The 15,648-nt window shown below is 38.0% G+C and overlaps 1 protein-coding gene across 1 annotated transcript; it reads right to left on the reverse strand.

Annotated features, from left to right (window-relative positions):
• On the reverse strand, window positions 1-690 carry LOC117025832 (transcription elongation factor A protein-like 4). Its single transcript, XM_033112090.1, has one exon. The coding sequence runs from the start codon at window positions 685-687 to the stop codon at window positions 1-3; it is 687 nt and encodes a 228-aa protein (XP_032967981.1). The 5' UTR covers window positions 688-690.
• Between the last annotated feature and the right edge of the window lie 14,958 nt (window positions 691-15,648).

Genomic DNA, 15,648 nt, shown 5'->3' on the forward strand with positions numbered 1-15,648 from the left:
CTACACAAAAGGAATGTCTTCAAAGCCGCTTTGTGGGGCCCTGCAGCCACCCCTGAGCTCCCTTGGGCCCTTCGGGTGGAAGGGGTCCTGTAAACTTTTTTGCATCCACATAACCGCCCCCCCCAATTTCTGTCTGGTTTTCTTCACCTCATCTTCTACCCTAGCCATCTCATCAAATTCTCTTATCATCTCATTGCTCAAATGCATATCATGTATGGCCTCCTTGTATTCCTTGAGGCACTGAGCCAGCCCCTTGTTGGTTTTTCTTTTAGCTTTCTTGGGTATATCATCCCCAGCTGGGTGCTTTACTGCAGCCCTTGGTTCACTGGCTGGTTGTTTTTCCTCTTTTGGCTTTCCCTCATTCTCTGGTTTTCCCTCATTCTCTGGATTTCCTTCTTCTTTTGGTTTTCCCTGGCTCTCCAGCTTCCCCTGGCTCTCTGGTTTTCCCTCGCTCTCTGGCTCTCCCTCTTCTTTTGGCTTTCCCTCCTCTGGCTTATCCTTATCATTAAGTATTTCCTCATCTTCTGTCTTTCCCTTGTTTTCTATCTTTTCCTCTTTTTCTAACTTTTCCTTGTCTTCCAGAGTACAAGCCACTTCTGGCTTTCCCGCATCCTGTGACTGTTCTTGGTTTTCCATCTTTCCTTGGTTCTCAGGTATTGCTTCACTTTCACTGCCGAGTTTGTCCATGTTGAGATGTTCCCTCCACACAGACCTGACTAGCCACGGAATTGACTGATCGGCTCAAAGTCCCCAAGGGGCTTTGGCAGGATACCTCGGCTTATGGTTCAAAGCCAAACAATGTGGAAGATTTAATCACGTAACTCAATTTTCTTGCTTGGCTTCTCAATTGAGGCAGGGGCTGAATCACAGTGAGTCCAGAGAGAGCGAGGCTCGGTAGTTGGCGGATCAGGAGGCAGGCTCCGTCCGTTCCACTTCAGCACTTGCACATCTTCCTCCAGGCCCTCCTTCTACTAAGGAATTCTCCTTCCTCCCAAACAGTGACTAACAATTACTGCGCCTGTGCTTTTCCGTCTTTTCCGTCTCCCCCTCTTAAAACTTCTTAACCTGCATCCCCAAAATTTTGGTAGGATGTATTTTCATTCTCATTTGTTTCTATGCATCTATTGATCTCCCTCTAATTTCTTCTTTGACCCTGTCATTCTTTAAGATTATGTTGTTTAATCTCCAAGTATTTGTGGTTTTTCCTGCTTTCTTTTTGCAGTTGATAGCCAATTTCAAAGCCTTGTGATCAGAGAATATTCTTGGTATGATTTCAATCTTCTTAAATTTGCTGAGGTAAGTTTTATGTCCCAATATAGGGTCTATCCTTGAGAATGTTCCATGTACACTAGAAAAAAATTAATAGTCTGATGTTTTAGGATGAAGTGCTCTATATGTGTCAATTATGTCCATTTCATCTAATGTGTCATTAGGTCTGCTATTTCACTATTTATTTTCTGTTAGGATGATCTATCCATAGCAGTCAATGATGTATTTAGGTCCCCTAGTATAATTGTGTTTTGGTCAATTTCTCCCTTTAGTTCTGTTAGTAGTTGCTTGGTATATTTCGGCACTCCCTGATTGGGGGCATAAATGTTGATGACTGTTGTGTCTTCTTGTTGTATAGTCCCCTTTACCATTATGAAATGTCCTTCTTTGTCTCTTGTTATCTTTTTCACCCTGAAGTCTGTTTCACCTGATATCAGTATGACTACACCTGATTTTCTCTGGATACCGTTTGCTTGGAGTGTCCATTTCCATCCTTTCACTTTGAGTCTATGCTTGTCTTTATAGCTGAGATGTGGCTCTTGGAGACCGCATATGGTTGGCTTTAGTTTTTTGAACCAATCTGCTACTCTGTGCCTTTTTATTGGTGAGTACAGTCCATTTACATTTAAGGTGATTATTGATATGTGAGGATTTCCTGTCATTCTATATTTAGTTTTCTGGTAAGACTGTGTCTCCATTGTTTCTTTGCCTTTTTGTTGTTGTCTATTATTTCTGTGTGATGGTATTCTATGATTTTCCCCTCTGTTTCTTCATTTATTACAGTATATATTTCAGTTCTGGATTTATTTTTTTTGAGCAGTTACCATTGAGTTTATGTAAAAGACAGTTTGATGTTTAGAGTATTTAATTTTCTTCAGCATGCTTACTTTCTCCATTCCCATTTTTCAATTCAGGCCTTTACGTTCCCCCTTTTTATGTTTTGATTGCCACAAATAGTCCCCTTTCATGGTGGTTGAATAGCCTCCTTTAGTATTTCTTGTAGCGCATATAGTGTATTAGAAAATTCCCTCAGCTTCTGTATGCCTGGAAAGGTCTTTATTCCTCCTTCATATCTAAAGGATATCTTTGCTGAATACATTATTCTTGGCTCATAATTTCTCTCTTTCAATAGTTGTAATATTTGGTTCCACTCCCTCCTGGCTTATACAGTGTCTGCTGAAAAATCTGATGATAACCTAATGGGCTTTCCTTCATAGGTTACTGTATTCTTTTCCCTGGCTGCCTTGAGGATTCTTTCTTTGTCATTGATTTTTGACAGCTTCAATACAATGTGCCTTGGAGAAGGTCTTTGGGGTTGAGGTAATTAGGTGTTCTATTTGCTCTTGGATTGGAGGATCCAGTGTTTTCCACAAGTTTGGGAAGTCCTCATCGACTATTTGTTTGAATATACTCTCTGTTCCCTTCTCCCTTTCTTTTCTGTCCTCTGGTATGCCCATTATTCTTATATTGCTCTTTCTGATGGAGTCAGAAAGTTCTTGTAGAGTTCTTTCATTTCTTTTAAGTCTCAAGTCTCTTTCTTCTTCCATCCGTGTCATTTCCAGATTTCTGTCTTCGATGTCACTGATTCTTTCCTCCATCGGTCAACTCTACTATCTAAGTTGGCTATTTTATTCTTCATTTCTTCTATTGAGTTCCTAATCTACAGAAACTCCATTTGGTTCTATATTAAAATTTCAATCTCTTTGGTAAATTGTGCATGTTGTTTTTTGATTGTGCTTCTGAGTTCATTAAACTTCCTTTCTGTGTTTTCTTGGCATCTCATTGAGTTTTTTCAGAACTGCAATCTTGAATTCTCTGTCATTTAAGTCACATATTGCCATATCTTTAAGTTCATTTTCTGGAGACTTCCCATTTTCTTGGTGAGCTGTCTTGTTGTCTTTGTTATTCATGGCAATTAATAATTTATCATTTCTCTTCCTAGACATCTACAGGAGTGGGTTCTGCAATAGGTTGATAGGAAGAGGTTTTTCTTTTGTTTTGCAGTAAGTTTTGGTAGAATGTTTTATTTTCTCTCCGACTTCAGCCTTTTTTTCTTTCTCACATTGTAGTGTTATGTTTTCTCTGCACTATTTCAGCTTTTCACACAATGGGGGCTTCCCTGGAAGGTGGGTTTCTCTTCTGTTAACAGTTCTCCTGGATCATAGGGTGCCGTGTCTGTGTGGGAATGCGGAGAGCTTTGGAAATTCCAAAGCTCTTCCTGCACCAGGTTCAGACCTGTGTGTTTCAGCAGTTCTGTTTACTCCTGCAAGGATCTGCCCAGATAGGTGGGGACAGTGGCGGAGTGTGTTGTGAGAGGTGTTCCGGCGTACTAGTGGTGACGACCACCACAGCCTGCCCTGCTTCCACAGCTCCCTCCCCTTTGCCGGAATTAGTTGGGCTGTGAATCTTTGTCTGCAGACTACAGTTTTCAGAACTGCAAATACTCAGTTCTTTTGATCTGACACTGCTACTGTTCCGCTTCTAGCACTGGGCAGTTAGGGGCGGGGTGAATTCTGGGAGGGTAGGGAGGGAGCATCTAGTCTCAGTGCCTAAGGCTTCCATTCTCTGCTCGGCAGTGAGGGCTTAAACCATCCTTTTCAGCCTTCTTCCCTCAGTCTTTTCTCTGAGGTCTCTGCCGTGAGCGTTGGGTTCAGCCATGTTATATGCTGTCCCCTCAGCCCTGTGGGCCATAAGCAGAGCCCTAGCAGTCTGAGTTGTTTCCTCTCCCACAGCTGCGGTATTTCCAGGATACAGGGAGCTCGAAGCACTGAGCTAGATCTGCGTCCTGCGCCCGCATGGCTCCGTCACTACACCCTTCCCTTCCCTCCTCCCCTACTCGCGCAATTTGCCCACATTTAGATGTATTCAGTAGTGAGCCTCTTCGTCTTGCCTGCTTGCTTTGCAGGGAGTCCTTTGTGGAGTTATAGTTGTTCGGTTTGTTGTAAATTTCAGGGAGATTTCCAGAGGCTCACCTCACACCGCCATTTTGATGATGTCCCTCCATTATTCATATTTTTGATATTTTTTGTTTGTTTTCTCCTTTTTTTTAAAGATTTTTTTTTAAACGTTTCTTGTAATACTGGCTTGGTGGTAATTAATTCCTTTACCTTTTTCTTGTCCGAGAAACTCTCTCTCCTTCTATTTTAAATGATAGCTTTGCTGGGTAGTGTAATCTTGGTTTCAGGCCCTTTCTGTTCATAACTTTTAATCTTTCCTGCCATTCCATTCTGTGGTGCAAATTTTCTATTGAGAAATCAGCTGTCAATTTTATGGGAGCTCTCTTGGAAGTAACTAGTTATCTTTCTCTTGCTTCTTTTAGGATTCTCTCTTTGTCTTTAACATTTGCCTTTTTAATTATAATGTGTCTTGGTGTGGGCTTGTTTGGATTCATTTTGTTTTGGATTATCTGTACTTCATGAGCTTTTATGTGTATTTCTGTCTATTTCCCTCACCAGGATAGGGCAGTTTTCAGTCATTACTTCTTCAAATAGGTTCTTGATCTCTTGCTCCCTCTCATCTCCTTTTGGTACTCTTACGATGCAAATTTGTTATGGTTGATATCCCAAAAGTCCCTTATACTATTGTCATTTTTTAAATTCTTCTGTCGTTTTGTTGTTCCCATTATGTATTTTCTGCTACCTTGTCTTCTAAATCACTGATTTAATCTTCTGCTTCATCTAATCTGCTGTCGATGTTTTCTGGTGTATTCTTCATTTCAGTTATTGTATTCATTATTTCTAGCTGGCTCTTTTTTATGGTTTCTATATCCTTTTTGCTTACTGTCTCTTTGTTAAAGTTCTCACTGAGTTCCTTAAGCCTTCTTATAACCAGTATTTTAAACTCTGTCTCTGCTTTGTTTGTTGCCTCCGTTTCATTTAGTTCTTTTTTTCTGGAGGTTTCTCCTGTTCTTTTATTTGGGCCATGTTTCTTTGTTTCCTCATTCTGGCTTCCTCTCTGAATTTGCTTCTATGTATTATGTAGATCTCCTATGTCTCTCAGTCTTTGCATGGTGGCCTTAGGTAGTATGTGTCCTGCGTTGTCCAGTGGTAGACTCCCTGATCACCTGTGCATGTTTTCCTGGAGTGTCCCTTGCTTATGTTGTGTGTATTCTCATGTTGTATTTGAGCCTTGACTGCTTTTGGTGCTTCAGTGGATGGGATTGACTACAAGGTTGACTGGCTGTGAGGATATGCTACACCCACAGCATATGAACTGCTGTGTTGGGGCTTACCCCTCAGAGGTGGATTCACACCAGTGGGCTCATGTCCCTGTTGAGACCACCCTTTGTGTTTGCTGCTTATGGTGCTAACCAGGTAGTGCTCTGGTGTGGCCCAAAGTTGGTCCCTGCATTTGTTGTTTCTGTGTCTCTTGGGAGAGGGTCCTGTGCAGGCCAATTTCAGCCTAACGTGTGTATAGCATGGGTTTACCTGGTAACAGCTACAAAGCTATATGTGGTTGGTTGTTGCCTGTGATGGACTTAGAGGCATGTGGGTGTGGACTCACTGTGAACTGAGGCGGGTTGTCTCAGGTGTTGGGCCTGGGGAAGCTTTGCAAGCGGCCCAAGGTTCTCTAAGACTGTTGCTACCTGCCAGCTATCAATAAGGCTCAGTCATTGAAAGAGCTTCCTTAGGTGTGTGGGGTTGGCTGTTTGACCCAGTTTTGAGAGTGTTCCCAGTGAGGCAGCACTAGCTGGGTGGGGCAAGTCCCAGGGAGTCATGAGGCATGGCCAGTGATTATTAGAACGTTAATGCAGACTCAGTTCTTGCACCAATACCAAGCCTGTGACTACTTTACAAAATGCCCTGAGAATACTGCAACCAGCTGCCACTCACCTCTGACCCCCAGATATGCATAAGCCATGCAAAAGAGGCTGTAGCACTAGTTGTGGCTGATTGCACACCACTGGAAATTCCTCACACTGCTGTGGGCTTTCTGTTGCTGTAAAAGGCTTCTAAAGCTTGTGTGGTGGTGCCAGATGCCCAGGATCTGAGAGTGGCACCTCCTGAGACTAATATAGGAGATGAATCTGGCATACAGAATTGCAGCACTAGCTGGTCTGGGTGGGGAATCAGGGTATCACCAAGTGCACATGTATGTATTTTACTATACCAGTGCAATCTCAGATTTGACACTTTGGAGGAGGTTTCAACTTAGAAAAGATGGCGCCCTCCTATAGACCACATGTGAGGCAGGTTCCACACAGGGACAATGGTGGCTGTCCCTCCAGCACTCACATCAAAACCACACAATTCAGTCTTTGCCCATATGTTTCTGGTGCCTCTCAAGTCTCCACTCTTCCACTGGAGCTCAGGTGAGTGTTTGCAAGCATATGAGTCTGTGTGTGGGCTCTTTAATAGGATATCTGGATTTCCAACCTCCTCTTATCTCACCAGTATGGACAGACAATGTCCTCACTGATTTTCACTGCCAGGTGTTGTGGGAACTCCCACACTGGGGAGCCAGTGTGGGGCTGGGACCCTTCCCTCTTCAAGAAGAAACCTCTGCCACTGAGGTGTCCCTCCCAGGGTTCAACAGCTACTTGCAGTTTGGGGCTCAGACCGTTTTGTGTCTGCCTCTCCTACCAGTCTCAGATGTGGCCTCTTCTTTATGTCCTTAGTTATAGGGGTTCTGTTCATCTAGTCTTCAGTTGATTCTTGAGGTTGATTATTGTATAATTTAGTTGTAACTTTGATGTGATCCTGGGAGGTACCAGGCATAGTGTTTACCTAATCCTCCATCTTGGACCTTCCCTGGGCTTAGAGGTGATGATGGAATAGGTAGAGACTTTGGGCTATTTGAATGAGGTGAAAGTATTTTTCCATGCAAGAGCGATGTGAGCTTTGAGGCGTGAGAAATATTGCAGTGTATTATGAGCTAAATTGTACCTCTCCAATTCATAAGTTTCATTAACCCCTATTGACTGTATTTGGAGATATGATCTTTAAGAATATAATTAGGGTTAAAAGAGGTTATAATGGTGGGGCTTAATACAATAGGACTGATGTCCTTAAAAGAAGAAGAGACACAAGGAATGTGCATGCACAGAGAGGCCATGTTAGTACATAGCAAGAAGGAAACCCTCTTCAAGCCAAGGAAAGAGGCCTCAGTAGATACCAAATCTACCAACATCTTGAGCTTGGACTTCCAGCCTCTAAAATGGTGAGGAAATACATTTTTGTTGTTGAAGCCACATAGGCTGTGATATTACGGCAGCCCTAGCAGACTAATACAGGAGATGAATCTTTCATACAGAATTGGCAAACATGATCCATCTACTCTTCACTTCTATGTTCCCTTGCCATAGTTCACATTAGGGGTTATCAGTTTTACTTTTATTTTGAAATGTACCATGGCTTTACAAATAGAAGACAACATGAGTAATTATGAATATACTTTAATATCACTTATTTTATTATTTTTATTTTCCCAAAATATTGAATTATTTATAAAAATATTATAAACCAGATTCTGGGAAAACTTACTGATGGGCTACTTCGATTTTTATAAATAATCTTTAAAAAGTTATGAAGAATGAGAGTAATTTTATTTCCAAAATAGATAGAAGGGAGAACATGGATGTAATTCAAAAATGAATCATAGAACGTGTGGTTTATAAGTATTTTAATGCTTGGCATTTATTCACTAAGAAAAGTAATGCTACACTGATTTAATTTACTTCTTTTTGTAGGGGAGAGTAAACGGAAACATCAAAATAAAGTTAGATTATCCATATTGTTCAAGAAAATTAGTAAAAAAAATAGAGTGATTTGTAGTTCAGTGGTCTTTTAAATGGGTTATATGCCACTCCAGGAAGTTTTTAAGGCAATTAATTGAAGAAAGAGAAGCCTTCTTTTAATTATTTTTCAATCTTATCTTTTTGTAATTTCAGTTTTCACATTTTTTAAATAATACATAAATATTTTCAATAATGTACATATATATACATATTTTAAAGTACACAAAAATAATTGGAGTTTTTGCTTGGTTTAACTTTTCTAATAAGTTCTGCAAGCAAATATTTTAAATATTCTAGGTAACTAATTTTATCAAAGGAAAGCCTTAAGTATAGTGATTAATAGTTTGAATGTTGAAGGAACAATTCTGATTTTACTTTGTAGAACTCTGTGTTAAATTTGCTCTCTTAAATATTGTATCAATGACATGGTTAAGAATATTTATAGGTAAATGATGCTGTGATGAGAACAATATCTAACATGCTGATTACCTGCATCATGATCCAAAATAATGTCAACATCTTGAAACAGTGTGCTTAATGTGATAAGGGATAAGTACGAAGACTTCTGTTTATTAAAAAATAAAAATAATAGTAACAATTCATACTCAGATATGCAAGTACAGGATGCTTTATAGTAACACAGATGAAACATTATGGCTAATTGAGACTAAATTGAGGCAGAGTTATTGATCAACTTTTGACTTTTAAGCCTTTTGAGTCCATTGCAGAGTAACAACAACTAAAAGCAAAGAATTTGATTTGACTGAACTGGGCTCTTTATGAAGGGGTACATTTTGTAAAATAATTGCCAAATTTCTGCAGTAGCACAGCATCATGAAGTTTATACATTAAAACATGCACTGGGAAGAGGATAGATGACTTGCTAAAATAACCCTACCTTGAGGAATAATCTATAGTTGCCCTCAATGTCTACTGAACCTCTATGAACAAGTAGATAAATAGGTGTCTATCAGAAAATAGCTTAATCTCTTACCACCTAAGTGTTTTCTGTGGCCTGTGCCAAGGAAACACATGGTAATCCAGACTAATTTATTAACTCTTCCATTGTTTATTGCTATTCAAGTGACTTTCACCCAATGCCATCATGGGATATCATAAAAATTGACTATCTCTTTGTTATCTGATGAAGGCATCCCTTTGACAGACTTACACATAACTTATTGAGCATAACTTTCACAGTAACCATTCAGAAGAAGCAAGCCCCTTTAAGCTATCACATTTCAATAGTTCAGTACAATAATATTCACTGATCCAACAGAAAGTGAGTTTTTAAATACCCAGAAAAGGTCAATGTTGAGTAATGACAAAGAAACCACTCAAATATGTTTAAAAATCCTCAACTATGGCCTTTAGCATTACAAACCAGAACCATTTTGATTGATCATGTCCATTGAACCAGGAAAGTGTCAAAACCCACAATATCCAGTTTATTACTATCAGATGTTTACAAAATACAAGTCAACATTTGGGAGCATGCCTGTAAAAGAGGCAAGTAGAAATATGGTAGAATAAAATAATGTTCCCTAGTGACTTCAGCATCAGTGTGGCATAAGACATCCCTTGTTTGTGTTCTCCTTTAACACACAATGCAATATATAAATGATGTATTATAGAATTATACATGTGAAACATATAATTTTACCAACAAATGTCACCCCAAATATTTAATAAACATTTTATTTTAAAGCTACAGTGAAAAAAAAAATTGACAACTAACCACAAACAAAAGTGCCTCTATGGGAGCTGTGGGATCCAGGACTATATGCCAAAGGACCAGGGAGGAGTCTCACCCACCTGTTTATGTGGTAATAGGCAGACAGACCCCATTGTGGGCTATTGATCTGGCAAAATTCTGTGAACTCTTCCCAATTCCTCTTAGTTGTGCTAAGCGGATAACACTGACTTAGGCAGATACGTATGGACACGTAAGCCATTGTAGAAATCCAGGTATCTAGAAGAGAGATCCCAGAACTCCACTGGTGCAAATGGTTTGCACACATTGGAGTGGGTAAGAGGAACTTTGCCAACATCATAACTTCCCCTAATGGAGCACAGCTTAGAGAAATAGAAGATCAAGGATTCCTGTCACAGGAAAAAAGTGAGAGTAGTGCGTGAGTTCCTGGCTTAGCCAGCTGTGCAGAACACTTCGAAAGAAACCTATTTATCTCCCAGATTATTAAAGTGAGAGTTTCATTACTGACGAGAGGGAGGAGATCTGGAAAGAGGCAGATAAGGATATCAGAGGGGGTTCCAGTTCGAGATGGCTACATAAGTGGATCCTAAACTCACCTCCTCCCATAGACACACCAAATTGAGGGCAACATATAGAATAATTTCCTTTGAAAAACAAAAACAAAAACTAGCTGAGCAACTCCTAAACACCAAGTGAACAAGAAGAAAACAAAGCAAAGCAAAACAAAACAAAGCAAAACATTGAAGCCCATAGGTAAGGCTGAGACAATCTGGCCAAACTGCACTCCTCATGAGAGGACCCAGAGTTGGGAGGGAACTCACAACCCAGAGATTTTCCCTAAGCAGCAAAGGATTTGAACACCTCTCCTGGTTTTGATTTGCATTTCCCAAATAACTAGTGAAGTTGAACATTTTTGTCATATGTCTGTTGGCTGTTTGTATGTCTTGTTAGGAGAAGTTTCTGTTCATGTTCTATGCCCATTTTTTAATTAGATTGTTTATCTTTCTGTTGGTGAGTTGTTTGAGTTCCTTATATATTTTGAATATTAGCCCCTTATTGGAGGCATTTGCAAATATCTTCTCTCATTCAGTTGGTTGCTTCTTTGTTTTGTCGATGGTTCCTTTTGCTGTGCAGAACTTTTTAGTTGGATATAGTCCCATTCATTTTTTTATTAGTTTTTCTAATTAAAGTTTATTGGAGTGACAATTGTTAGTAAAGTTACATGGATTCCAGGTGCACATTCTATATTAGATCATCTATAAATCCCATTGAGTGTTCACCACCCAGAGTCAGTTGTCCTTCCAACACCATATCTTTGATTCCCTTTGCTCTCATCTACCATCCCCCTCCCCCCTTACACTCTGGTAACCACTAAACTATTGTCTATGTCTATGAGCTTTAGTTTCTCATTTGTTTGTCTTGTTCTTTTGTTGTTTTTGGTTTATATACCACATATCAATGAAATCATATGGTTCTCTACTTTTTCTGTCTGACTTATTTCGTTTAGCATTATAATCTCAAGATCCATCCATGTTGTCACAAATGGTCCTATTTTATCTTTTATTACCGCCAAATAGTATTCCATTGTGTATATGTACCATAACTTCTTTATCCATTCATCTATCGAAGGACACCTTGGTTGTTTCCATGTTTTGGCCACCGTAAATAAAGCTGCAATAAATACTGGAGCACACTTGTCTTTATGTATAAATGTTTTCAGATTTTTTGGCTAGATACCCAAGGAGAGGGATTGCTGGGTCATATGGTGATTCTATTCGTAATTTTTTGAGGAACCTCCACACTGCCTTCCATAATGGCTGCACCAGTCTGCATTCCCACCAACAGTGTATGAGGGTTCCTTTTTCTCCACAGCCTCTCCAACACTTGTTACTATTTGTCTTGTTGATGATAGCCATTCGAACTTGGGTTAGGTGATGTCTCATTGTGGTTTTTATTTGCATTTCTCTGATGATTAGTGATGTTGAGCATTTTTTCATATGTCTCTTTGCCATTTGTATGTCCTCTCTGGCAAAATGTCTCTTCAGGTCCTCTGCCCATTTTTCAATTGGGTTGTTTGTTTTTTTGTTGTTGAGTTGCATGAGTTCCTTATATATTTTGGAGTTAACCCCTTATTGGACGCACTGTTTGCAAAAATCCTCTCCCATTCAGTTGGTTGCCTGTTTATTTTGTCAATGGTTTCTTTTACTGTGCAGAAGCTTTTAAGTTTGGTATAGTCCCATTCATTTATTTTAGCTTTTACTTCCCTTGCCTTTGGAGTCAAATTTACAAAATGCTCTTTGAATCCAAAAGTTTAGTACCCATGTTTTCTTCTATGCAGGCCATTGTTTCAGGTCTTATGCTTAGGTCTTTGATCCATTTTGAATTAATTTTGGTACATGGCAACAGATAACAGTCCAGTTTTATTCTTTTGTATGTAGCTTTCCAATTCTGACAGCACCATTTATTGACGAGGCTGTCTTTTCTCCATTGTATTTTTTTTTGCTTCTCTGTCAAAAATTATCTGTTCATATTTATATGATTTTATTTCTGGATTCTCAATTCTATTCCATTGATCTATGTGTCTGTTTTTCTGCCAAAAATATGCTGTTTTAATTATTGTTGCCCTGTAGTACAAGCTAAAGTCAGGAAGTGTGATACTTCCATAATTGTTCTTTTTTCTTAGGATTGCTTTGGCTATTTAGGGTCTTTTGTGGTTCCAAACAAATCTGATGATTTTTTGTTCTATTTCTTTAAAAAATGCCAGCGGGATTTTGATGAGGATTGCATTAAATCTGTATATTGCTTTGCTGCCATAAGAAAAGATGAAATACTGCCATTTGCAACAATATGAATGGATCCTGAGGCTATTATGCTAAGTGAAATAAGACAGAGAGAAAAAATCAACAGCCATTTGACTTCACTCATATGTGGAATATAACACTGAAGGCAACAAAGTAGATGAGACAAACAATTAATGAAACAAAAACTGATAGACACAGACAACAGTTTAGTGGTTACCAGATTGTAAGGGGGGAGGGAGGATGGTAGAAAAAGCTAATGGGGGTCAAATATGTGGTGATGGAAAAAGAACTGAATCTGGGTGGTGAATACATAATGCAATATATAGATTATGTATTGTAGAATTGTACATTTAGAATGTGTATAGTTTTGTTGATCATTGTCATCCCAGTAAATTTTAATTTAAAAAAGAATTAACATCTATTCTTCTCAAATTATTCCAAAAAGTTCAAAGGGAGAGAAGGCTCCCAACTCATTCTTTGAGGCCACCATTACCGTGGTTCCCAAAGAGACAAAGACATTGCAAAAAAAGAAAGCTACAAGTCAATATCTCTAATTAACATAGATGCAAAAATCCTGAACAAAATGTTAGCAAACTTAATTCCACAATACATTAAACAGATTATACCCGACAATCAAGTGAGATTCATGCCTGGTATACAATGTTCGTTCAATATCTGCAAATTAATTAAGTTGATACACTACATAAACAAAATGAAAAGTAAATATCATATGGTCATATCCATAATTGCAGAAATATAGTTTGACAAAATCCAGCATCCATTTATGATAAAAACTCTTAGCAAAGTGGGAATAGAGTGAATGTATCTCAACATAGTAAAGGTCATATATAAGAAACTGACAGCTAATATTATAGTCCATAGGAAAAAGCTAAAAACATTCTCTTAAGATCAGGAACAAGACAAAAATGCCTACTTTGTCCACTTTTGTTCAACGTAGTGATGGAAATCATAGCCATAGCAAGTAGACAAGAAAAGGAAAGAAAGGCAGCTGAATTGGAAAGGAAGAAGTAAAGCTGTCATTATTTGCCGTTAACATGATACTATATAGAGAGAACCCCAAAGATTCCACCAAAAATCATTAGAATTGATAAATAAATTTAGTAAAGTAGTAGGATTCAAAATTAATATTCAGAAACATGTTGCATTTTCATATACCAATAATGAACTATTAGAAAGAGAAATTAAAAAAACAATCCCATTTGCAATTGCATGAATAAAATAAAATACGTAGGAATAAATTTAACCAAGGAAATAAAATACTTGTTCTCAGAAAATTATAAGACATTGAAGAGAGAAATTAAATAAGATACAATTAAATGAAAATGCATACCATGCTCATGGATAGAAATGATTAATATATGTGTAGTTAAAATATCCATACTACCCAAAGCAATCTATAGCTTCAGTGCAATTCTTATTAAAATACCAATGGCATTTTTCACAGAAGTAGAACAAATAATCCTAAAATTTACTTGGGACCATAAAAGACCCCCAAATAGCCATGGCAATCCCAAGAAAGAAGAACAAAATTGGAAGTATCATGTACCTGTTATCAAATTGTACTACAAGACCATAGTAATCGAAACAGTATTGTATTGGCATAAAAACAGACTCATGGATCAATGGAACTGGATAGACAGTCCAGAAATAGATCCATGACTAAAAGGTCATTTAATTTATGCAAAGGAAGCCAGAAAGTGCATTGGGATAAAGACAGTGTTTTGAATAAATGGTGCTGAAAAAACTGACAGATACATGCAGAAAATAAATAGTGACACTGGACCACTTTGTTATGCTATATAAAAGAATAAACTCAAAATGGATTAAAGACTTAAATATAAGACCCCAAGCCATAAAACTCCTAGAAGAAAATATAGGAAGTAAACTCTCAGATATTACCCTTAGTATTATTTTTATTAATATATCAATTCAGGCAAAGGAAACAAAAGGAAAAATAAACAAATGGGAGTACATCACAGTAAACAGTATTTTCAAAGCAAAGGAAACCATCAACATAACAAAAAGATATTCTGAATGGGAAAATATATTTGCCAATGATGTATCTGATAAAGGGTCACTATACAAAATTCATAACAAACTCATATAACTCAACACCCAGAAAACAAACAATCCTATTTAAAAATGGGCAGAGGACCTGAAGAGTCATTTCTCCAAAGAGACATACAGATGGCCAATAGACATGAAAAGATGTTCAGTGTCAGTAACAATCAGAGAAATACAAATTAAAACCACAATGACCTATCACTTCACAGCTGTCAGAATAGCTATCATCAATAAACTAACAAACAACAGGTGTTGGCAAGAATGTGTAGAAATGGGAACCCTTATGCACTGTTGGTGGGATTGCAAATCAGTGCAGTAACTATGGAAAACAGTATGGAGTTTCCTCAAAAAATTAAAAATAGAACTATCTATGTACCAGCAATCCCACTCCTGGTTATTTATCCAAAGAAATCCAAAACGCAGTTTGAGAAAATACATGCCCCCCTATGTTTACTGCAGTGCTATTTACAATAGCCAAGTTATGGAAACAACTGAAATACCCATCAATAGAGAATTGGATAAAGAAATAGTGGTACATATATACAATGGAATGTTACTCTGCCATATAAAGGAACGAAGTCTTAACATTTGCAACAACATGGATGGACCTAGAGGATATTATGCTAAGGGAAATAAGTCAGACTGAGAAAACAAATACCATGTAATCTCACTTATATGTGGAATCTAAAGAATAGAATAAATGAACAAACAAAACAGAGACTCATAGATACAGAGAACAAACTGATACTTATTAGATGGGTGGGGGGTTGGGAAGCTGAGTGAGAAACAGGAAGGCATTAAAATGTACAAATCGGTAGTTACAGAATAGGTACAGGGATGTAAAGTACAGTATGGGTTATATAGTCAATAATATTGTAAAAACAATGTATAGTGTCAGATGGGTATGAGACTTATTAGGGAATCAAATCATAAATTATATGAATGTGTAACTACTATGCTGTACATCAGATGCTAATATAAAATAATGCTGAATGTCAACTATAATTTTAAAAAGTAGTCATGGGATAAAAAATAGTCATGAG

The sequence above is a fragment of the Rhinolophus ferrumequinum genome, chromosome X (assembly GCF_004115265.2).
Source record: "Rhinolophus ferrumequinum isolate MPI-CBG mRhiFer1 chromosome X, mRhiFer1_v1.p, whole genome shotgun sequence".
NCBI classification, from domain to species: Eukaryota; Metazoa; Chordata; class Mammalia; order Chiroptera; family Rhinolophidae; genus Rhinolophus; species Rhinolophus ferrumequinum.